Source organism: Myotis brandtii, unplaced genomic scaffold (genome assembly GCF_000412655.1).
Source record: "Myotis brandtii unplaced genomic scaffold, ASM41265v1 scaffold384, whole genome shotgun sequence".
Classification (NCBI taxonomy): Eukaryota; Metazoa; Chordata; class Mammalia; order Chiroptera; family Vespertilionidae; genus Myotis; species Myotis brandtii.
Genome location: NW_005364745.1, coordinates 2,009,608 through 2,035,373, shown reverse-complemented (window position 1 = coordinate 2,035,373; position 25,766 = coordinate 2,009,608). Strand labels below are relative to the sequence as shown.

General features: G+C 33.4%; 1 protein-coding gene across 4 annotated transcripts in view; it reads left to right on the top strand.

Moving 5' to 3' along the window:
* The window catches only part of NIPBL (Nipped-B homolog (Drosophila)), a 114,719-nt gene that overhangs the window by 23,572 nt on the left and 65,381 nt on the right, over positions 1 to 25,766 (top strand). For 2 of the 4 annotated variants that reach the window (XM_005872582.2, XM_014544875.1), the window contains 5 exons: positions 2,150 to 3,742; positions 19,817 to 19,999; positions 24,666 to 24,863; positions 25,118 to 25,189; positions 25,288 to 25,377. In XM_005872582.2, the coding sequence (XP_005872644.1) occupies positions 2,150 to 3,742; positions 19,817 to 19,999; positions 24,666 to 24,863; positions 25,118 to 25,189; positions 25,288 to 25,377 (2,136 nt within the window). The remainder of the gene's footprint in view (positions 1 to 2,149; positions 3,743 to 19,816; positions 20,000 to 24,665; positions 24,864 to 25,117; positions 25,190 to 25,287; positions 25,378 to 25,766) is intronic. The other 2 variants (XM_005872584.2, XM_014544874.1) reach the window with 2 other exon arrangements.

Sequence of the window (25,766 nt, the reverse complement as noted above, 5' to 3'; positions counted from 1 at the left end):
AGATCAATTGAATCAGAACCTGCATGTTCTTAACATGTCCAAGAATCCTTGCAGCAGTAATGGAATTTTTCACAGTTTTACAGAAGAGGTGACATACTGTTCAATAGTTAAAAGATTAAAACTTTCTATTTAGCAATATTTTATGCATAGTGCAGTAAATTATCAGAGCTTTCCCAATCCTAATATATTACTCTTATGCAAATGCTTTCATGATTTTTTATTATAAATAATTACAACATCTATAGTTTAAGATAACTAAATCAAACATGGTAACTTCTTTGAAATTAAACTATTTGCTAAATAGGTTAATGATCTATAAATGCTTTAGTATTTTGTAATTCTTTAAAATTTAGCCTTCAAGATATTTTAATGTTTTTCTGAAAGACAGATTGCTCATGTTAATAAAAGCATGAGCCAAAGATTTCTTAAGAGAAATCTTCAGATGCCTGAGATCTGTGTCATAGTTTTAAGAACTTTCACAAAGCATATTTTTTGAAAAATAAAAAAATTTAGATTATACTAGATTTAAATTTAAATTTCTAGATTCCTATTGTAAACATTTAAGGATTAAGTATAATGTGATAAAGCATCCTATAAAATTCTGTAAATATAAATTAATTATTCTGAATGTTGTTGTTTTTAGTTATTGATGCAAAAAGCTTCATATAAGTTTTACCAGATTAACTAGGGAAGACAGTCTAATGATAATATACATTATTATTATCATTATTATTATTATCGTATGTAGTTTTGCAAATGGAGTATATGTGATGGTAGATTTGACTTCTGAATAACTGAAAAAGCAGAATGACTTTTTTCTACAAAATTAACAAATATCTGAAGTAAATTTTACTGGTATTTGATTAGATTTAAACTGGATGAATTTCTTCTAACTTTGAAAACAAAATGATGGAACTTGGTGTATAAAAGCAGTATTACCATTAAAAATTTTTTTCAGAACTTAATTCCCTAATGATAAGGGGCTGTTTTTTAGTGTCCAGTTTGACTTTATCCTTGTCATACTGTTTTGCTTAAATGATATTATATCATATTAATGAATATATAAGAGAATCTAGAAGTTCTCCTGTAAAAATGATTTAAAATGTCTTAAAACAGAGCCAGTCAATTCAGCAAGTAAATAGTATAGCAGGAAAACCTCAAGGTGCTATAATATAACTATTCCCAAGAACTAATTAGAGATTTAATTTATAGAAAATGACTTAGCAGCCTCTTAAGGTTTAATCATGCACAGAAATACAAAGTTGTTAAAATTTCCTTGACATTTTACTGTGGTGGTGGATTTGTGTTTGTTTGTATTTTTGTCTTTACATTTCAGAATACTGTAAATCATTTCTTACTGCTGCCAAGATATAGACCCTAGAAATTTACGTTGAAGAGCCCAGCCATTTTTCCTCAGTGGAAGTTGCTGATGGCAGGATTTATCTAAAATGCTTTCATTTTTATACTTAAATGCTACCTTATTTTAAATATACTTCTGTGTATTAGCTTTTAAATTCCATTTGTGCTGTTGACACCTTGAAGAATTTGAATCCTGGATCAAAGGTTAATGAACTATTAAATTTTTTTTATACTCTCCTCATTTGTTTTTTACAGTGGCATGGTTTCTATTTTCTTTTGGGCTTTATTCTTTTCCATACTTTCCTACATATTGTAAAGTTCACATTTTCTTTTTAATATGTTGGCAGATTTACCTCTCTGTAGTTTTGGGTTAATGGTTAAAATGAGAATACATGATTTATAACTGGTTGCCTTATTTATATATAAGGAATGTGGTTTATCTTTATCATATACAAACAAAAATATGTTTGTATTTAATGTATTTTAAGTTCCATTTATTTTATATTCTTAGGCTTACTTATATACTCAACAAGTATGCTATTAATTTTTTTTTTGCTATAGTCACTAACATTTATTGAGATATAGCAAGCATGAATATTTCCTCAAAACTTGGTTTAAAAATATATCATTTGTGCCTACTATTTTATATATGCATATTGATATTTGCATTCATCACATTTTTTTAAAAACATGATGACTTTAAAAAAATAGCCAAAGTTCATATGGTTTTTTTAATAAGATAAGAATATATGTCTATTACTGATATTGAATATTTATCTTTAAATTTCAGATAAGCCTTTGAAAAAAAGAAAACAAGATTCTTACCCACAGGAGGCTGGGGGTGCTACAGGAGGTAATAGACCAGCTTCTCAGGAGACGGGTTCTACGGGAAATGGGTCAAGGCCAGCATTAATGGTTAGCATTGATCTTCATCAGGCAGGAAGAGTGGACTCTCAGGCTTCTGTAACTCAGGACTCAGACTCCATAAAAAAGCCTGAAGAAATCAAGCAATGTAATGATACACCTATTTCTGTTCTTCAAGAAGATATTATTGGAAATCTTAAATCTATGCCAGAAAACCATCCTGAGACTCCTAAAAAAAAGTCTGATCCTGAGCTTTCAAAGAGTGAATTAAAACAAAATGAAAGTGGATTGGCCGAAGCTAAACCAAATGAAAATAGATTGGTGGAGACAAAATCAAGCGAAAGTAAGTTAGAAATGAAAATTGAGACACAAACAGAAGAACCTAAAAAGAATGAGAGCAGAAATATGGAATCCAAACAAAATGAGAGCACCACAACCGAGCCTAAACAGAATGAAAATAGACTATCTGACACAAAACCAAATGACAACAAACAAAATAATGGCAGATCAGAAACAACAAAGTCAAGACCTGAAACCCCAAAGCAAAAGAGTGAAAGCCGACCTGAAACTCCAAAACAAAAGAGTGATGGGCGTCCTGAAACCCCAAAACAAAAGGGTGATGGGCGGCCTGAAACTCCAAAGCAAAAAAGTGAAGGTCGGCCTGATACACCAAAACATAGGCATGAAAATAGGAGGGATTCTGGAAAGCCATCAACAGAGAAAAAGCCTGAAGTGTCTAAACATAAACAGGATATTAAATCTGATTCACCTCGGTTAAAATCAGAACGAGCTGAAGCCTTAAAGCAAAGACCTGATGGACGATCCATTTCTGAATCACTAAGACGTGACCATGATAGTAAACAAAAATCAGATGACAGGAGTGAACCAGACCGACATCGGGGGGATCAGTCTAGAGTTCGAAGACCAGAAACATTGAGATCCTCCAGTAGAAATGAACATGGCACTAAATCTGATGGTTCAAAACCTGATAAACTAGAAAGAAAAAACAGACATGAATCAGGGGACTCGAGGGAAAGACCATCTTCTGGAGAGCAAAAATCAAGGCCTGACAGTCCTCGTGTTAAACAAGGAGATTCTAATAAATCAAGACCCGATAAGCCTGGTTTCAAATCACCAAATAGTAAAGATGACAAAAGGACAGAGGGTAACAAGAGTAAAGTAGACAGTAATAAAGCACACACTGATAATAAGGCAGAATTTCCAAGTTACTTGTTGGGTGGCAGGTCTGGTGCATTGAAGAATTTTGTCATTCCAAAAATCAAGAGGGATAAAGATGGCAATATTACTCAGGAGACAAAGAAAATGGAAATGAAAGGAGAACAGAAAGACAAAGTAGAAAAAATGGGATTAGTTGAAGATCTAAATAAAGGAGCTAAGCCTGTAGTTGTCCTGCAAAAACTGTCTTTGGATGATGTTCAGAAACTTATTAAAGATAGAGAGGACAAATCACGAAGTTCCCTTAAACCTATCAAGAATAAACCATCAAAGTCAAATAAAGGTAAGAATAATTATACTGATATCATTTGTATTCTAATCAGTTTTCCTTTGCATATTAGGGTTACTAAAGATTAAAAAAATGGAAATTTACCAAAATTGAAACACCACTACATGAAAATATAACATTGATGCAAAATAATAGTGAATTTTTTTTTTTTTGGTAATATAGATAAAAAAATTCTCAATGAAAGTTCTTTATCTCCCAGTCTTACTTGAACTACTTACCGTAGTTATAATTTTTACTAGTTGGTACACAGTGATAAGTTTTTTTGCTATTTAGTTATTTTAGGTATTTTTGAAAGTTGCCTGTGAGTCAAGTGAATTATTAGAATGGATGTATTTAACAACTTTCTAACAAGTTAACTGTAGAGATATTTCATTCTATAATGAGGTAATAAATTGAATTTTAATTTCTGACATCTCAATTGAACTGTACAGTATACAAAAATCAATGTTATAAATGTTTAAAGACTGTACAGTGTTTCAATACTGTTTTCTTACAGACTTATCTCTGAGTTAATTATTGATTATTGATAAATAGTTTGAATTTATATAGTTTAGTTATATAAAAGTGTTTTTTTTGTTTTTTGGGGGTTTTTTTTGCAGGAAAGATGGCCAGTGACAAATGTTTTGTTTAAAAAATATATAGTTTAGGTCTTTTCTATGGAAAAGTAAGAGGGAATGATATGTACCTCAAATTGGGTTAAATAATTAGTTTGTGAGGTGTTTTGCTTTGCGTTTTGTATGGTTGCTGAGTTAAATTCTCCATATACTTGAGTAAGTTGTATTTTTTCCAGGGGTGAGGGTGGGGAGAAATGGGGGTCTTAAGTGCTGAAAAGAGTGGCAGTTTGTACAGAAAGTATAATTTTTTTCTTTCTTTTTTGTGTGTGTATACTACTTTATAGGTAGGTAGGTAGTTAGGTAGATTGATAGATTGATAGAGAGATAGATGCTGCAGTGTGGCAAGACCTAATATTTAGCCCATGCAATATCAGTATAGTTCTTAAGGCAATAAAGGAGAACATTTATTTGATTTTTAAGTTCTAATTCTTTGAAAAGTTCATTAAATAAAAACTTAGATTTATACTTATAAACAAACATGAATGGAATTATGCTATCCTTTATGGTAGTCACCTGTTTCATTAGGCTATTTAAATTGAAATTAGTTTAAACTAAATAAAATTTAAAATTCACATCCTTAATAGCCACATGTGGCAAGAGGGTACCTTATTAATGCAGATAGAGGACATTTACATCATCAGAGAGTTGTGTATTAGGAGATATAGAAGTTGTAATGGTTATTTTTGTAAAATGCTGTTGTGCCTTGTCTATCTTAAAAAGCTTATTAAAACATAGTGTTATTACTAAGAACTCTTAAAAAAGTAACTTGTTATGACTAATCTATTTTTATTCTTACTTGGTCTTCATTAAACATTTACTTTTCACTGTTAATTTATTTGTGTTTTTTTCTTTCAAAAATGAAAAAGATTGCTTTTGAATCACTAATATTTTATTTTAGTGAAATTTTCAGATTTCTTTTTTAATCCTCACTTGAGGATATGTTTTTATTAATTTTTAGAGAGAGAGGGCGGGGGGAGAGAGAGAGAGAGAGAGAGAGAAACAGTTGCTGTTCGTATGTGCCCCAACCTGGGTATGTGCCTGGACAGGGAATTGAACCCTTACCCTTCTGTGCATAAGACGATGCTCCAACCAACTGAGCCACACTGGCCAGGGCAAAACTTTCAGATTTAAAATTATGGCAATCAGACCTACAAAAATAATTAACATTTCAGCTTTAATTAATTGTTTTTATTTTCTAAGAGTGCATCTTAAATTCTGACTGAAAGTTTGGGAGTGGTATATATGTATATGTAGTAAAGAGTATACTTAAAGCAATTTTAGAAAGATCAGATGGAAAGTGGTACCCTTTTGTCAACCTTGGTCTCGACCATCTTTTTCTCTCCTGCCATCTGTCATCTTATGCTAGCCTTGCTTTTTAAGCTCTGTTTTAACAATGAATCTTTGCAACTGAACATCAACAAATTAATATATATCCTCGTTAGTAACTCTTGTATTATTTCCTGTGGTTTTTACATGTAATTTCATTGCCTGTGAATGTGATCTTTTTAGTACCAATCCTTGTTTCTCCTAAATGTACTTTTAACACAAATATATATACTAGATATGTTCTTTTGGTGAGTGAGTAGGCTATCTAGGTGCGTCTGTCTGCCTGTTAGTAATGTGTGTGCATGTGCGTGTGTGTGTGTGTGTGTGTGTGTGTGTGTGTGTGTGTGTATCTCCCACGTTCAAAGGCTGTTAAATCGCGTTGTTTACCCATATCTTCATCACTTCTACACTTCTACTGTCATGGTAAACAACCTGCTTCCCTATTTATAATGGTCTGGCCCTCTAGCTTCTTCATCGCGAAATTATAGCTAATTTGTCTACAAACGTCAGGTGGTCATAATAATCTGGCCACTCAGTGTATGTGTATATAAACACATATATTAATCTATCTACAATTATAAGTGGACCTTTTATCAAAACTCTGATTTCAGTGCTTAGGTTCATTTCAAGATCCCATATAGATAATTTTTGCTTTACTTATACCTTAAAATTAGTATCTATTATTTTTTAGTAATGAATTAATTTTGGTTTTATCTTAGATTTCTGCTAAGTTAGCATGTCAGTGTTATACATATGGATTTTTAAAAATTACATGCATAGTTGTAGATTACTGACCCTTTGTAATACGTTTTACTTGAGATTTACTTTGGACAGTCACAGAAAATCATCCATTTTTACATTGCTGTTTTTCTAGGTAAAGGAATTAGGCTGAATATTGCTGGAATACTTTTGTGGTTAATTCCTAAGTCAAAGTTTTTAGTAGGTTGTGTGGATTTTTTAAAGAAGAGCCATAAAATTTCATCCTTAAAGTATTTTATCTGATGTGCATATTTAAAATATTCATTCTTTAGAGTAACTTGAAATTTGTTGAATATGCTTTACCGGTAAATTTTGAATGGTAGCGATATAGATTTATGACTCCTGGTATAGATTACTTATTTTGTCTTTTGTGTGAACTTATTAAATGTAAAGTGATATTGTTACATTTGTTTTGATTTCTGTAGGAATATGTGTATATCCTTAGTACCTAGCATAATACATTGTATATAATAAGAGCATATTAAGTGCCTACTTAATGAATAGAGACTGTATTGCCACCATGTTCTGAAAAGGCTTTTGTTTGTAAATTAAAATTGTGTTTCCGTCCTTTGTTTCTGTCAGTAGAACCTAGTTTGAGATATACTTAATTTTCAACTTTCTGTTCCCTAAACTTTGTAATGACTCTTTCACTCTGTCAACTACCTAGTTTTTATTAAGATTCAGAGGAGACCTAATCATATTCATGTCATTTTAATTTACCCTTTACCTTTATTTTGCTCTATAACTGTTACAAGATTGGCTCAGTAATAGTTCCGTTCTCCTGCTTCTGTCATCTTCCCAGTCTGTCACCATCACCTAGTTTCTTCCTTGCTAATCGGAGGAAAGGGGATAGAGAACCAACATAACCTTTGTAAAAACTTTAACATTTAAAAAAATACTTGTCTATTAAAATACGTTGAATGCAAAAATAATATCTTTATTATTAAAATATTTTGCTAAGAATATTATCCTAAAATACCCTAATGTACAATATATCTCTAAATTAAATAAAGTTATGAGATTTTTAAGACCGTCATGATCATCGACTAACATGTTTTAAAAGTGTTAACAGCTTAGTATCAGTAATTATACATGTTAACAGTTTGATTTTTTACATTCCAGAGTGTCTCAAAATAGCTTAGCTTAATATCCAAGGAAATTATTTTGTTCGTCCTTCTAATAACTAGTTTTCCATCACTTGCACTCACTGCTTTCAAAAAAATACGCCATACCACCTGTTATTTGAGATTATAGCCTTTAAATTGTAGTGCTTTGATTAGCTAATGATTGTAGTCATTAGGGACACTTATTTCACCTCATTTATGGCAGTTATTATCAAATGTTGATCACTGAAATACATTAGCTAGTTGCTTTTTATGTAGCACTGAATAGTTGGATTATGTTTTGGACTCTAACCTTCTGTAAATTTGAAAGTACTGTTTTTGAGAGTGACTTTTTGGCATAGTTTATGAATTCCTAAGTTGAGGAATTTTTGGTGAAGTATGTAGGATTGTAATATTCAGAATCTTTAATAATACTGTAATGGAAATTTATTTTGGTTCATTTGATTAGTTTTATAAAATACTTTTCTGAAAAACTCAAGCTTTTAGTTTTGTAAAGACTTTATCAGCAGTGATATCTTTAGGAAGTGTTTGGAGAATATTTTAGTACAGAAGTTGGCTTAATATATACCTAGCTGTTGTTGAGTGTGACTTTAAAGTACTCTTTTAAAATTTTTTGTCCATGATTTCCATTCACAAAATTTTTTTGGTCCAAAATTTGCTTAGTAGATAACTGACAATATTAATTTAAAGAGATTTATTATGTAGAAATATCTTTTCATAAAAATTAAATGTATTAAAGTTTGCTAATGGTGTTCTCTCCTTTCCATTCCATATCTCAAGCCAGCCTTAGAACATAGCTTCTATAAAGTTTTCCTATCTGTTGAAATATACATGATTGAGGGGTGAGGAGATAGCAAATAATTCTGAGCGAACCTATTGATGAAGAACTAGTCATTACTCTAACATACTGAATTCCCTTTTCTAAAAAAAAGTTATGAAAACCCTACCCTACAAGACCCTCATACAGATATTAAGATAATAAATCCCTACTTGATATTATAGTATAGTATAGTACAGTACAGTCCAGAGATCCTCGGGTTACGTCAGAGATCCGTTCCTACGGCGTGACGTAACGCGATTTTCGCTGTAATTTGGAACCCACCTACATACTATATATATATATCCCACGTTCAAAGGCTGTTAAATCGCGTTGTTTACCCATATCTTCAGAAAAAAATCACTTCTACTGTCGTGGTAAACAACCTGCTTCCCTATTTATAATGGTCTGGCCCTCTAGCAACTTCAGCACGAAATTATAGCTAATTTGCCTACAAACGTCAGGTGGTCATAATAATCTGGCCACCCAGTGTAAGCACCTACGTTACTCACATGGAGCACATACACAGCAGTAATGAAGTGAAACAGCAAAACAAAATTAAAAGAAAGTTAACAATTCCTGACCTTTACTTGTGGTAAGTAAATAAAAAAACACAAAGCACATATGTACATACGTCAAAATGATGGTACTTTTTTTTTATATAAATACGGTAAATGGGAGATGGTGACGTAACCATGAAACAAGGTACATCGAGTCCGACGTAACCCGAGGACTGCCTGTATAGTATAGTATAACCTCGTATTCTATTAGTTAGTATACTACTATAGTAACAAGTTAATATTATATAGTATAATATATCCTGGTATATATGTATAGTATAATATATTGTGGTACAGTGTAATATCAAGTAGGTATTCATTATTTTAATACCTGTATCAAGCTGTTTCTAGAATAAGAGAATTCAGTGTGTTAGAATAATGTTATATAATATACAATATGCAATATATATCACATAACATTATATGATATATTATGATATAATATGCATTTGACCTTAGAACAAAGTGGGGATTTGGAATACCAACTCCCATGCAGTCTAAAATTGGCATGTAACTATAGTCTTCTCTCCAATATGTGGATTCCCAATCACAGAGTTAACCCTTGAAAAACACGAGTTTGAACTGTGTGGGTCAATTGATTGCACTGGTCATTGAAAAAAAAAATTGCATACATGTGGACCCACACAATTCAAACCTGTGTTGTTTAGAGATCAGTTGTCAAATAGATACCCTCCACCAACCATAAAATTTAGCATTCTCTGACTTCTATTGTACTAACTTTTGAAAATTCTTCATTAAGCCCAATATAAATTGTAGTACAAAGAGCACTAGAATCAGAGCCTTGGACAAATCATAACCTTTTAAAAGCCTTGGTTCATTAACTTTTAAAATGGAGAAACCAATTTTCTTCCTACTTCATACAGTTTATAAGGACCAAAATGAATATTATAGTAAGAGCTAAAATCTGTCCATTTATTTTAATATAAAAATATAGTCATCCAATTTTAATTGAATTTAATAAAATAATTTTTGAAAATTAGTTTTATGTATATATACTTTATATTTATTATATATTTGAAGCTGCTGTCACCATTTATTTTCAGTTTTATTGAGATATAATTAACATGTAACATTTATTAAAGTGTATAAAATAATTTTTGGTATATGTGTGTATTGTGAAATGATTACCAAATAAGATTAGTTAATGTTCAGTAGCTATATTTTTTCTTATGACAATAATTTTTAAGATTTGTTTTCTTAACAACTTTTTTGTTTGATTAATATATTTTTATTGATTTCGGAGAGGAAGGGAGAAATAGAAATATCAATGATGCGAGAGAATCATTGTTTGGCTGCCTCCTGCACTCCCCACACTAGGGATCAAGCCCACAACCTAGGCATGTGCACTGACCAGGACTCAAACCGTGACCTCCTTGTTCATAGGTCAACCACTGAGCCATGGTGCAATGACCATGGGAGTGCAGGTATCTCTTTAGTGATTTTGTTTTCTTCAGATATATACTCAGAAGTGGAATTACTTGATCATATGGTAGTTTTATTTTGTTTTTGTTTTTTCTGCGGAACCTTTATACCACTTTCTATAGTGGCTGCACCAGTTTACATTCCCACAAACCATGCACTGGGGTTCCATTTTTTCCACATCCTCGCAAACATTTGTTATTTACTGTCTTTTTTATAATAGCCACTAGAGCAGCCGTGGGCAAACTACGGCCCGCGGGCCGGATCCGGCCCGTTTGAAATGAATAAAACTAAAAAAAAAAAAAGACCGTACCCTTTTATGTAATGATGTTTACTTTGAATTTATATTAGTTCACACAAACACTCCATCCATGCTTTTGTTCCGGCCCTCCGGTCCAGTTTAAGAACCCATTGTGGCCCTCGAGTCAAAAAGTTTGCCCACCCCTGCACTAGAGGCTTGTTGCCCGAAGAGATTCGTGCAATAGGCCTTCCTTCCCCTGCCTGCCGGCACCGGTTTTCCTCCGGCACCCGGGACCCAGGCCTTTGGTCTGGCCGCAGCGAGTCTTCAGTCTTCTCCGGTCACTCTTCACTCTTCACTCTTCACTCTTCACTCCGGCTGGAGCCTTCAGTCTTCGCTCTGCACCTACATATGCAAATTAACCGCCATCTTTGTTGGGTTAATTTGCATAGTCACTCTGATTGGCTGGTGGGCGTAGCAGAGTGACACCAATTTGTATGTTTCTCTTTTATTAGTGTAGATTATAACAGTGTGAGGTGCTATCTCACGGTTTTGATTTGCATTTCCCTGAATGTTTTTGTTGTCTTTGCTTTTGGTGTCAAATCCAAAAAATCATTGTCAAGTATCTTACTGCCTATGTTTTCTTTTAGGAGTTTTATGGTTTCAGGTCATACTTTGAAGTCTTTAATCTACTTTGAGTTGATTTTTATTTGTGGTGTAAAATAGTGATTCAGTTTTATTCTTTTACATATGGCTGTCCAGTTCTCCAACACCATTTATTGAAGTGACTATCCTTTCCCCACTGAATATTCTTGACTCCTTTTTTGGAAATTAACTGATCATATATATGTGGGTCTACATCTAGGCTTATTCTGGTCCATATGTCTGCTTTTATGTCAGTACCATACTGTTGATAACTACAGCTTTGTAATATAGTTTGAAATCAGCAAGTGTGATACTCCCAGCTTTGTTCCCCCTCCACCCCTCAAGATTGCTTTGGCCATTTTGTGATTCTATACAAATCTTAGGATTTTTTGTTTATTTCTGTGAAAAAAAAATGCCTTGAACTTTTATTGGGATAGAATGGAATCTATAAATTGCTTTGGGTAGTATGGACATTTTAACAATACTTTCAATTCATGAGCATGAAGTATCTATTTATTTGTGTCTTCAGTTTCTTTCATCAGTGTCTTATAGTGTTCAGTGTACAGATCTTTCACCTTTCTATTTTATTTTATCTTTTTTAAAAAACAAATTAGTTCATAATCTTTTCTGTTTTTTTATTCTATTTCATTTATTTATGCTCTGATTTATTACTTCCTTACTTCTACTAACTTTGGGCTTAGTTTTTTTTTTTAATTCCTTGAGGTGTAAAATTAGATTGTGCTTCCACCTTTATTTTTTTCTCACTGTGTATATTTGTCAAGGAAAGGATCATTTGATCCCTGCTTTCTATATTAAGTAGAAAATTATCATTTACATAATAGACTTTCTAAAAAGCATGTTTCTTTTTAAAGTTCTTTCTCATAGTGATTTGCTAGCTGTACATTGATGAAAGTGCTATGTTAATATCAAAACTGTGGTACTTAAAACCAGGTATTTCTTAATATCTTTTCTTTTGCCTGCTTCATTTGTAATGGTGTTTTTTCACTTGTTATAAAGCAACACCTTGGTATTTTGTCTTCATTAAATAAACCAATTTGCAATGACCTGAACTGTACAGAATATACATATGTAGGCTATATAGTTATATATAGGTGGGTGACACTTTGTTTCATTTTGAATAAATTATGACATGATATAGATTGAGAGTCAGCAAGATTTTTCTGTAAAGGCCCAAATATTTTAGGCTTTATGGGCCACTTGTCTCTGACATTGTAGTTACAAAAGCCAACAGACAATGTGTAAATACTTGTCACTGTGTTCTAATAAAACTTTGTGTACAAAGACAAGTGGTGGGGCAAATTTGACCCACAGGCTGTGGTTTGCTGAGCCTGATATAGATATAAAGTCAAAGTTTTATATAGGTTGATATAACTAGATTGTTTATTGTGAAGCAAATAAGATCTGAAATTTGCATTTCCTACTTCCATTAAGTAACCTTTTGTTGTTGTTGTTGTTGTTGTTGTTGTTGTTGTTGTTGTTGTTAATCCTCACCCAAGGATATTTTTCCATTGACTTTGGAGTGGAAGAGAGGGGGAGAGACAGAGAGAGAAACATCAATGTGAGAGTGACCAGTCAATCGTCAATCAGTTGCCTTCCCCATGTACCCTGACCAGGGCTGAGATAGAGCCTGCAACCAAGATACGTGGCCTTGACCAGAATCGAACCCAGGATCTTTCAGTCCACGTGCCAATGCTCTAGCCCAGCGGTTCTCAACTAGTGGGTCTCGACCCCTTTGGCGGTCCAACGACCCTTTCACAGGGGTCGCCTAAGACCATCCTGCGTATCAGATATTTACATTACGATTCATAACAGTAGCAACATTACAATTATGAAGTAGCAACAAAATAATTTTATGGTTGGGTCACAACACGAGGAACTGTATTTAAAGGGCCAGAAGGTTGAGAACCACTGCTCTAGCCACTGAACCAAACCTGCTAGGGCTCCATTAAGTATGTGCATATAAAAAGCCAAATCTAATCTTATTTTTCTCATTCTTATCTAATATTTATCAATGTAGTATGAAATTAGCCAAATATAATATTTTAGCAGGATATTTAGTATTTGTGCATACTTATATGTAGTAGGGCTATATATTAGTTATTAACATATAACTAATATATTAAACATAAATATATAACAGACTTACATTGCCTCTAAAATATATTTCTTCCTAAAGTTTGGTATGGTTAGTACTTAATAGTGACATTAGAACTTTTCAAAAGCAGTTAAATTCATAATACTGTTCTCCTGTAACTTTCACATCAGAAGGTTTTCCTTCTAATGTTGCCCCCTTCTACCCCACCTCATATTATTGTTAAAGTAACATTTCTAAAGCACATTCTGATTCTGTCACTCCTCAAAAAGACTAATATATGAAGCCTTACCTAATTTTCCAGCTTACCTATTCTTCTCCCTATTAAATGTCTTGTTCTGTCCAGAGCAGACTACTCAAACTACCCCAAACTTAGTATTCCTCCTGGCTACCAGCTCCTAATTCTTTGCTCCTGTCCTGCGTCCTCCACTCTTTCCACATCATTCCACTTCATCTCTGTTGAAAACCCATTAATCCCTCAAACATAATCATTGGCCTTTTTCTTGTTTTCCTAAAATTTATCTTGTATTTCTTTAGGAAAATTCATTTTTTAAACATTTTTATTGATTTCAGAGAGGAAGGGAAAGATAGGAAACATCAATGATGAGAGAGAATCATTGATCAGCTGCCTCCTGCTCACCCACTACTGGGGATCGAGTCCGCAACCTAGGCATGTTCCCTTGACCAGAATCGAAACCGGGACCCTTCACTCCATAGGCCGAGGCTCTATCCATTGAGCCAAACTAGCTAGGACAGGAAAATTCATCATTTAAGTTAGGATAGCATTTACATTTCTTTTAACTCCTGTTACAAATACATAGATGTAACATGGTATACCTATCATTTTGCATTCTGTTTTCTTTACATTTACTATCTCTTTATCAACTTAGTTTATAATTATCCTTAATGTTATGTACTCTCTTACTCTGTACCCCTGTTGTTGGACATTTTGATGTTACAGTAGGTAAAACTGATCTAAACAGCTTTCTTCATAGTTTTTTTGTTTTCTGTAAATGTCCTGTGGAGAAATTTCCACGAATAGTATCAATGAGATTAAAGGGTTTGAACACCATTTGCTCTGTGTTATTTTGTCTACACCAAGCATGTCAAACTTGCAGCCTTGCACGATTATTTTTGTGGCCCAGCCAATATAGCAGTATGTAAGAAACATTTTAATAAAAATTTTGTGACTTAATTTTTATAATATACTGTTATACATAATTATTAATAACAAACTTCTTTCCACATCATTCCACCTCATCTCTGTTGAAAACCCATTAATCCCTCAAACATAATCATTGACCTTTTTCTTGTTTTCCTAAAATTTATCTTGTATTTCTTTAGGAAAATTCATTTTTTAAACATTTTTATTGATTTCAGAGAGGAAGGGAAAGATAGGAAACATCAATGATGAGAGAGAATCATTGATCAGCTGCCTCCTGCTCACCCACTACTGGGGATCGAGTCCGCAACCTAGGCATGTTCCCTTGACCAGAATCGAAACCGGGACCCTTCACTCCATAGGCCGAGGCTCTATCCATTGAGCCAAACTAGCTAGGACAGGAAAATTCATCATTTAAGTTAGGATAGCATTTACATTTCTTTTAACTCCTGTTACAAATACATAGATGTAACATGGTATACCTATCATTTTGCATTCTGTTTTCTTTACATTTACTATCTCTTTATCAACTTAGTTTATAATTATCCTTAATGTTATGTACTCTCTTACTCTGTACCCCTGTTGTTGGACATTTTGATGTTACAGTAGGTAAAACTGATCTAAACAGCTTTCTTCATAGTTTTTTTGTTTTCTGTAAATGTCCTGTGGAGAAATTTCCACGAATAGTATCAATGAGATTAAAGGGTTTGAACACCATTTGCTCTGTGTTATTTTGTCTACACCAAGCATGTCAAACTTGCAGCCTTGCACGATTATTTTTGTGGCCCAGCCAATATAGCAGTATGTAAGAAACATTTTAATAAAAATTTTGTGACTTAATTTTTATAATATACTGTTATACATAATTATTAATAACAAACTACAACGTTTGCTAATGACTGATTCTATAATCGTGTTGCATTCATTTCCCTTACGCACCTACGCGCCTTATGCGCAGGCGCACCATTTCTCTCCACTAATACTAGCAGCGGATATTTTAGCAGCTGATTGCCACGTCATTAGTCTCGGACTGACTTGTTTGGTGTGCGCAACAGGAAATATTTGTCTTTCGGAGAACAAGAAAAATAGGTTTGTTTGCGTTACGCTTATTTGTGCAGTTATTCAGTGTCTGGTAAGTTAATGTTCAAGAAAAAATATTACTTTTTATTAAAATGTTCTATTATTTTATGTTAACGATCACTCATTTATTTCAGCCCTTTGTATTCAGCATGTTTCTATTGAAATAAACCTACGTTTCTATGAAAATTAAAGCTTTTGTTTTTTTGCGGCCCACAAAAACCTAAACCTTGTTTATTTGGCCCGTGTTAGCCTTTGAGTTTGACATGCTTGGTCTCCGCTGTTAGCAAAGTCTGGGTGTATTCATTTCAGCAAATTAAAAGTAGAACTCAGAAGCAAAGCCTAAATCATTTCATGTTGTCGCAGTCAGTTTTATGCATAGCAGTTAACTCCTAAAGGTATTTTAGTATAAAGCATCATGGAAAACTTGAGCTTTTTAACAGTGATCATGAATCAAGAAATTGTCTTGTTTTTTAAAAAAAAAAAAAGGTGGTTACGGGGCTTTTTAGAAAGATTTACATTAGAAATAAATAAAAGAGTAATTTCTGAATAATCCAAGGTTTTTCAGGGCTTCAGAGCTAACATTGGCAGCTTTTATATCAGAATTATAGCCATAGATAATTAAGCTATCTGATACAAAGTATTCTGTCAACTTAATAATGAGTAAAATCAATTTGATTAATTTTGAGTATATTACTCAAATTATTATTTATCTTTCATTGAACTTATAGCTTAAAAAACATTAGGCTTAGCCCACGCATTATTGGGTTAGATTAACCTAGATGAGCTTTTTCTATGTGAATTGACTCTCCTACTTTGAGAGAGGTGGCAACCATAAAACTTAAAAGACTCTAAAATATTTTATTGTGACCTAAGATAAGAAATAAAATGCATGTCGTGATCTAATAACACACATACAAACATATTACCTACCCTTACTTCAAATAAAACACTGGCATTCTCACTTTCATTGTAAACACAACTATTGGTCAAGACCCACAAAACTGATTTCACAAGTTACTAAGGGGTCAAAACCCACAACTTGAAAATTGCTGGCTAAAATTAAAAAGGAAACTTGCCAGTTCTTAGGTTATAACAGTATGTAGTGATTAGTGATTCTTCGCATTTATTACAGGAGTATTTCTCAAAGTGTATCAAAAAGAGAATAACTGAAAATTTATTTGACCTTGATCACCCTTCCCTTGCCACAGATGAATAACTGCTACTCTTCCTTTTTTTAAAAAAAAAATTTAAAAAATGTTTGTAATTCTGAACAAAGATTATTTGGCTTCTAGCCAGTACCTGGGGTTTCTGCCTCTTTACCAAAAGTAAGGCAATTTTATATTAAATTATTATCTCATTATTCATCACTTCCATTTATCCTAAACCGGCGGTTCTCAACCTGTGGGTCACGACCCCTTTGGGGGTCGAACGACCCTTTCACAGGGGTCGCCTAAGACCATCGGAAAATACATATATAATTACATATTGTTTTTGTGATTAATCACTATGCTTTAATTATGTTCAATTTGTAACAATGAAAATACATCCTGCATATCAGATATTTACATTACAATTCATAACAGTAGCAAAATTACAGTTATGAAGTAGCAACGAAAATAATTTTATGGTTGGGGGTCACCACAACATGAGGAACTGTATTAAAGGGTGGCGGCATTAGGAAGGTTGAGAACCACTGTCCTAAACCATCAAAAAAAAAGTAAATTATGTATTTCCTGATCCTTTTCTTCCAGAAGATGTTAATCTACCTGATCCTCCTTTTTTTAATTAAGACCTCCATCTCCTCAATTATAAACATATCCCCCTTTTATTACCCTGTTAACATCTGTTGTAGAATATATGAATTTCGGCTCCTTCATTTTTACTCCACCAAGGAGCCTTAGTACCAGAAAGTGATATCTCCTTTCTCCTAGTTTGCTGTTGCTTTTTCCAAATAATTGCGAAAATATACATGTCAGAGTTCTTCCTCTGAGATCAGTGTTTTGTGACCTCAACACTCTTAGTACCAATCTTCCATGTTCCTACATTCAGTGTGGATTTTGATCTGCAGTGCACCGTGTTCCTCTGTACCCCGAGTTCTGCCATCAGGTTAGATAACCTTCGATTCTTTGTGGAAGGAGCATTCACTGTCCTGCCCTCGTTAAACCCCATATTCTTTCAGTTTCTCTTCATATAGCCTCCTTTTGTTTCTGTCACATAAACGCTGCCCCTTTTCAGGGCTATGTCATCAGCAGATTATACTCCTTGGATGCTCTTCCTATCAGTGGCTTCAAATAAGGAAGTTGGCTTGCATTTAGGGACCGTTAACACCAAAAAATATGTGTCTTCAAACCATGTTAACTCACTTAGGGATCACAAGAGGGTCAGATTGATAACCTGCACTGCTGAATATTTTTTTGGTCCTGAGTTAAAGATTTATTTGATGCTGCTCCTCTGTAATATGGGTAGGTTATTGAAAGAATTGTCACTGAACTACAGTATGCCTGCCTAAGATGTTTATTATGGCTTATAAAATTGAGGTTTATGTGAGTTTTCTTGGTTTATTTCTGAACATGACTGGTTTCCATTATCTGAAGCTTTAGTTCCAAAGAGTTCATTAACTGAAGTGGTTTATTTTAATCTCAGGAGTGTTTTCCCATTTCAAAACAAAACAAAACTCTTTGTTATCAAATCAGTGACTTTGGGACTTCTTAACTCTTATGATGCCTTCTTATTTTAATAATCTTGTAGCCCTGGCTGGTTAGAGCATCAGCTTGTAGACTGAAGGGTCTCAAGTTTGATTCCCAGTCAAGGGCATGTATCTTGGTTGCGGTTCGATCCCTAGTCCCAGTCGGGGTGGGTGCGGGAGGCAACCAGTCATTGTTTTTCTCTTTCTCTCTCTTCCCCTCTCCCCATCCCTCCCTTTCTCTCATTCTCTCTACAAATTAAGAAATATCCTCGGGTGAGGATTAAAAAAAAAAAGATTCCATTTAAAAATAATAATTTGTTTTATATTCTTAAATTTTTAGTATTGTATATTCTTGGGACTTTGAACTTGTTTTAATCAATACCCATTTATTTTTGTCATGATTTGTTTTCATTCTTTACATAAGCACTATTGTCATTTGAATGTTACAGTATTAATATTGATTATATGATCACTAATATTCCCCGCTATAAACCAATATGGTACTCTTTGCTCCCAGTCACTAAAATTTAGCAGGCAAGACATCATTTTTATACTTGCATTTCAAGATTTACATGGGTAAGTAAAGTTAAAATTGTCATCTTTAATAATCATTAAGAACATGTCCTCAAAAATAGATTTTGCTTTTACTTTTATTTTTTTAGCTTTCAACAGGATGATAATTAATTTCTTCCTAACAACTGTTTGTGTGTTTGTGTATGTATGTGTATGATTAGGTAGTATTATGTTAATAGCTTTTATTGGATTATATTGATATTTATCCTGCCTTTATTCTTTCATGGGAAAATATGAACTTATTTCATAATAGACTTAATTATTTTCAGTTCTAGACATTTATATTTTAAAATATTTTTGTTCTATTTAACCTACCTTTCATGTTTCTATTATTTTCAATTAAATGCATATGTTGTATTTTCTGTTTGAGGAAATTCTCTATAATACTAAAGGTATTATTATGCCTCTCAAATAGACATTGATAGATAAAAGCACATAAAACTCTTGTCCTAGCCACCATATATAGCCACCAAGATCATAGAGTAAGAGAATGACATTATAAGTGTCCTCCAGTTCTTCTCATATATACTGAGGGGTAGCATTACTTTCAAAATAACTGCTTCAGATCTCTTTAAATCAAATCTGGCTACTACCAAGGTGAGATGTACCCTCTACTACAAATATACTTGATAATGCCAGTGGATCTCTAGTTTCAGAAATCTTTTTCAAAGGGCATTATATCAAAAATTAATGATATAGCTACCTATTATTATCATGTTTTTAAAGTTGTTATATAATGAAATAATGTATAAACACTGCATTATCAGTTTAGGATTAAGATTAGTTTTAAATATAAATGGGTTTTATTAAGGTACAAAAGTGACTTAGAAAATTTTTGTAAATGCTTATATTTTATTTTCATTGTGGTAATTTAGTTAAAATTTCTCTTTTATCTTCAGATTGACCTCTTTTTCTTAACTTTCATTAATAGGTAGTATAGATCAATCAGTGTTAAAAGAATTACCCCCTGAACTCCTGGCAGAAATTGAATCCACCATGCCACTTTGTGAACGTGTGAAAATGAATAAACGCAAGCGTAGCACAGTTAATGAAAAACCAAAATATGCTGAAATCAGTTCAGATGAAGATAACGATAGTGATGGAACTTTTGAATGTAAGTATCACATAACTATTATTACTTTAGAATTTAAAAGCAGATTGATGTGTTTGTCTCATTTATAATTTTTTGGGTTAGCAAGAGCATAGTGATTTTAATTCTTAATATAGCAGGATTTTTTCTTTTTACTTAAAATATATGTGAAAGATGAGATCAGTTGGCACCAAGAAAAAAAATCTTAGTGGTCTATAATTAGTGGTCAGATAACACGTATGTGTCTATGTGCACTTAGCAAACATTTATTGAGCTCCTACTATGGTATATGCTAAGCACTAAGAATAAAAATACAAATAAGATGTAGCCCGTCTTTGAAGAGCTTTCATTCTAATGGGGAGGGGGGAGGTATAAACAGTTGTAGTACAGTGATAATAGTAAATCCAGGGTGCTGTGGGAACACATTGGATTGGCATCAGAAATCATACTGGGGGTTCAGGATACACTTACTGGAAGAGGTGACACTTAAGTTGAGTCTTAAAGGACACGTAGGAGATAGCCTGGTGAAAAAATATTTAAAACCATACTATCACTAAATTATGAATGGATTAGCCACATTACCGATTATCTGTGTGGTTTGGACCTGGCTTCTCCTTTTTGCCCAGCTGTGTCCTGGAATTCCTCCCTTGTTTCACTGTTTTCCAGAGCTGGCTTCTTCACTACACAGCTACCTCTCTACAACACTGTGATCACCTGTCTTTGCACTAGACTTGCTATACCTCGCCTGTCTTCCTACTGGTCCACTGAAAAAGTTCTTCTCTTTTATCCCTATCTTCCTTCTTCTGGAGCAAGAGAATTGAGCCTAGCCAAGAGGGGTCAGCAACCTTGTTTGACTTAAACGGCATTCAGTGGAAAGAGACTGGGAGATCTTCACTTGTGTGCCAACTGACTTAGTCATTATGACCAAAAGAAGTGGGAAGACCACCAGTGTGTTCTGCCTTTTTCACCTAGTGTCCATAGATTGAGGTGTGACAAGCAAGGGCAGGAAGGACAGATGCATGCTGCTATTTTTAAATGTGTATTGCTGATGGAAGTCCTTCACCTCCTCCAAAGTTTTTAATCAATGTTCATTTACTCTGATCGTCTTAAAATTGTGAGCTCTTGAGCTATGAGCAATAGATTATGAATACTGAACAAATCTGAACAAAGTTTTAAAATTGAAATAAAATATATAGCAAAGTTAATCTGACATATTTAATTATATGTATAATTGTTATCATTTGTATTATCATGAGATGTATTTACATGCCTTATATTTCAGTGGCTAAAGTTAATATTTTTTATAATAATCACACATTTTGATCATTTGGGAACATATGCTCTGGAAAGAGAGAAGAGAAAGGAGACCTAGTGACTCAGAGACTCACTCCCCTTTATATACATGCCTCTCCTCATTCTTCCTCTCTCCCCCTAATACATCAGTCATTCCTAAAGAGAATAGCTAAAGAAAAAGTTCCTTAATTGCAGATTGATTTCAAATAGCACGTCAACTCCCATTAATTGAGAGTGGCTTCCTGTATTATTAAGCTGATGAGAATTCTAAAGCTACCTCACAGTTAAGTAGAAAGGACAGCATAATCAGAAGTTCCCACAAAGTGTAAAATAGGGGAGTGAGCCACACATGCCTCATGTTTGTTATCAATGTATCCATTATTCTTTTCCTTGTTTCTATTATGAGAGCTATTGTCTCATCTTAGGGGAGCACATAGTTTCATCTTAAAGCCCTGGATCCCATTATATTTATGCCCAAGTGTATTGAAAACTAATATTAGTTAGAGAACCTGATCTTTAATTTCTCTGGGATTTTCAAGAGATCTTAGAACAGATTCCTGTTTTTCTTGGTTTATTTCTGTACAACTAATATATAAAAGTCAACTCTGGGGCCACTGATGTGAGTGATAAAAGGATTTTATTTTATTTTACTTTTTGATAAAAGGATTTTAATTGATAGTTGACAAACAACCAAATTGTCATTATACCACAAGAAAAACATTATAATGAAAATATAGTGCAATACAAAATACAGATGTAGTATGAACATAAGTAACAAGCTTATGCTACTTAGAGAATTTTAGAAACAAAGTTTTATTGCAATTCAATCAAATTGGTTTCCCAAAAATCTAAAACTAAGGAAATAGTTTAGTTAAAGCAGAGGGGGAAGAATTTTAAGTTAGGTCACACAGATTTGGAAGTCACAGCACAAATATAAGGTCTGGGGTAGGAGGAGGGGAAATATAAGAAGCTAAAGAGAGAAAAGATGAAATGTGAAAGGGAGGGTAGAAAACTCCCAAGTCATATTTTATGTACCTCTCTACAGGGTGGGGCAAAAGTAGGTTTGCAGTTGTTTATATAGAAAATAATATAGTAATTAACAAAAAATACAAGAATAAACTCTTGTTTTGCATACTCATAATTATAGATCTACTTTTGCCCCACCCTCTATTAAGCACCTCCCCTGCTTCCAGAGTAATGAGAGAAACAGAGAAAGAACAGGCTAGTCATAATGAATTGGGATCCTGATAGCCTATTGCAACACATATTATATCATAGAAGTTTTTTTTTTTCTAATTTCCATCCCGTTTTCATCCAAACGGCCAAAAGTTTAGTGAATTTTAACAAAAGTTTTCCAGTGCCTGAAAATTACTACCAATACAGTATAGTGTGTGTACTTGCTAACAACTATAAGATTTTTCAAGCATTTTCATAATAGAATTGAGCTTGAAATAGATTTCTTATGAAATTAAAATTTAAAAAGGCTGAGTAGGTCATATTTGAGGTCATATATAAATATATTACTAGTTAGTTGTCATTCCTTAGATTTGGTAGATATTTCAAGAACTTGTTGAAAAAACATTTAGTGAACAGTATCCATAAAAGACCTGTTTTCTGACCCACACACACACCTAACTATATTGATATATAAAGCAGCCCCTCACTAAAAGAATGTACTGGGGTGTACCTTAGTCATAAAAGAGGAGGAAATCCTACCTCTTTTTTACATAACTTCTAGTCAAATTTATGCCTAATCATGAAGAAAATCATTGAAGGTTTAAGTATATCCACTTACATTTGTCCTTTTTATGAACCGTCTTGCTCTGTCAAGCCTATGACCACAAAGAAGAGGAAACAAAATTATCTTTTTCTGTCATACTGTCAGCAGATTGGACAGAAGGGTCCAGAACCAAAAACAAAATTAGATTCTTGATTAGAAATAGCTGGGGTGGCATGTAATGGTACAATTAGCCAGGATATAGACATTGATTATTCACACAAGGACACGGGTACAGGTAGAGAACTCAAGCAAGAGTTTTGTCTTAAGTACTATTTGAGTATTGATCATAGATAGGGAGCCAGCATAGAAGCCAGTTACAAGAAAGCAGGGGTGTCAAATTTAGATCAACAGACTAGAAGATACTGTCAACAAATGTTTACTACAATAGCCAGTATATGATCCCAAGTAGAACACATTAGTTCTATATCTTGGTTTTAATTTGGTGGTGCTATAACCTAGAGCAGGTATGATAAATATTTGTCACTTATACTGCCCTACAGCAGTCAGTGAACAGATACTTCTAATCATGTTTTTTTTTCTCTCTTTTTAAAATTTATCTTTATTGTTAAAAGTAGTGCACATGTACCCTGTTTTCCTCCATTGACCCCTTCCATTCCATTCCACTCCACCCCCTGCCCCAGGCCTTCACCACACTATTATCTGTGTCCATGGGTTATGCACATATGCATGTAAGTTCTTTGGTTAATCTCTTCCCACCCCACCTTGCCTCTGAATCAGTCTTTCTTACTGAAATATGATGCTGTCTCAGCGCTCAGAATTATTCTCAACATAATGCTCTAGCCAGCTATTCCCAGTTGATCAGAGATGAAATGTCTGATAAAATCTGTTTGCCAGTTCTGCCTAACAGCTTCTCTCAGTACTGGTGATTTTAGCAGAATGCTCAAACTTCTGGAAGGGTGGGAAAAGGATTCAAACTAGCATACATAAATATGCTTAGGTAGCGTGCATAAGCTTAAAAGCTTTCTTGGGCGTAAGCAAGTGTACTGCTGGAGAACTGAATTCATTGTTTATGAGTATGTACAACTATACACGTTTATTCTATCTCTACAGGCTTGTGATGTTAAGTTACCAAAGTCTATTGAATTTTTATAGCTAAGTTGTGGGCCTAACTTGGCTGTTAACTGATTGTATACACGGTTAGCCATATTCTGTAACACTTTCTCAAAAGTTTGCTTTTCCTCCAAACCTTGCTCCCCATAAAAAATTTAAATGCTTTAAGGTGTTTCTGTGTTTCATCCAAATCCTAGATAAAGATTGTTTTACACGCTTTAATTAATCCTAAAGTTTAGATATTGTCTTTACTGACACTGAATACTTCTTTGAAATGAGCAGTGTGGTTTCTCACAACGTTCATATCTATATTTATTAGCAAACGGAGTTTATGTAAAAATCTTTCTCTAAATAGGTAATGCTAAAATAAGTGCTAATCATTTCTATACTCTAATTTATATTTCTAGTTAAACAGAATGACTCAGAATTTCATAGTCCCATACAATGTAGATTCCCCCAACCCCCAATGTGGTTCATTTGTAAAGTACAAATTTAAATAGTCTTTTTAAATGAGGTAAATTATTTGTCATGGGGATTTGCTTCTAGCCTCTAGGAAACGACATAAAAAAGATGATGATAAAGCTTGGGAATATGAAGAGCGTGACAGAAGAAGCTCTGGGGATCATAGGAGAAGTGGCCACTCTCATGAAGGAAGAAGGAGTTCAGGTGGTGGTCGTTATCGAAACCGAAGTCCATCTGATACTGACATGGAAGATTATTCTCCTCCTCCCAGCCTTAGTGAGGGTAATTCATCAGTGTCAACGGATTTCTTACATAAGCCAATTTAAATTTAGGGCTTTATCTTTGAAGAATATTTGATATTCTTATGACTTAATTAACAACTCCTAATTTTTAATCAAGACAAAAGTATATAATTTAGTTTGGATTGACAGTGATTCTTGTTTAAATATTTAATTAATTGAAGAAAATAGAAACACAGATAGAAATATTTTAAGTTGTCATTCCTGCATTTCAGTATTTCTTTTTGTTCATTTTAGTTGCTAGAAAAATGAAGAAAAAAGAAAAACAGAAGAAGAGGAAAGCTTATGAACCAAAACTAACACCTGAAGGTAACATTTTAGTTCATTTGTTTTCATTCATATTCTTCAACTTCCATTTTCTAATTGGAATGTGGACATAATAAGCTTTTTCTATTCCTGTGTTACAGAAATGATGGATTCTTCAACTTTTAAGAGATTCACAGCCTCAATAGAAAATATTTTGGATAATTTAGAAGATATGGATTTTACTGCATTTGGTAAAATAATTTTAAAGTATATTTATTTATCTCTAAATATAAAATCAATTTGAAATATATTTATTTACCTATGTGTCTAGCTTTCTGCCAGTTACATTAATGGATATAAACGCATGATCTGTGCTTTCAAGAAACTTAAAATCTAGTTGTGGAGTCTGGTCTATTTTATCAAGAAACTGAAAACTTTAGTATAAAAATCAAGTATTAAATTAATTAAGTATTAGTATGTTTTAAGTATCCTGAGAGTGCAGCTACCACAAGTTAGAGTAATTAAGGAAGTCTATGCAGATGAGACTTGAATAGGCCCTACAGAAGGAGGGAAGCTAATATGAGCAAAGATGCAAAAAAAGGAACCAATCTCTCTAATCATTTATCCTAAAAGCTAATAT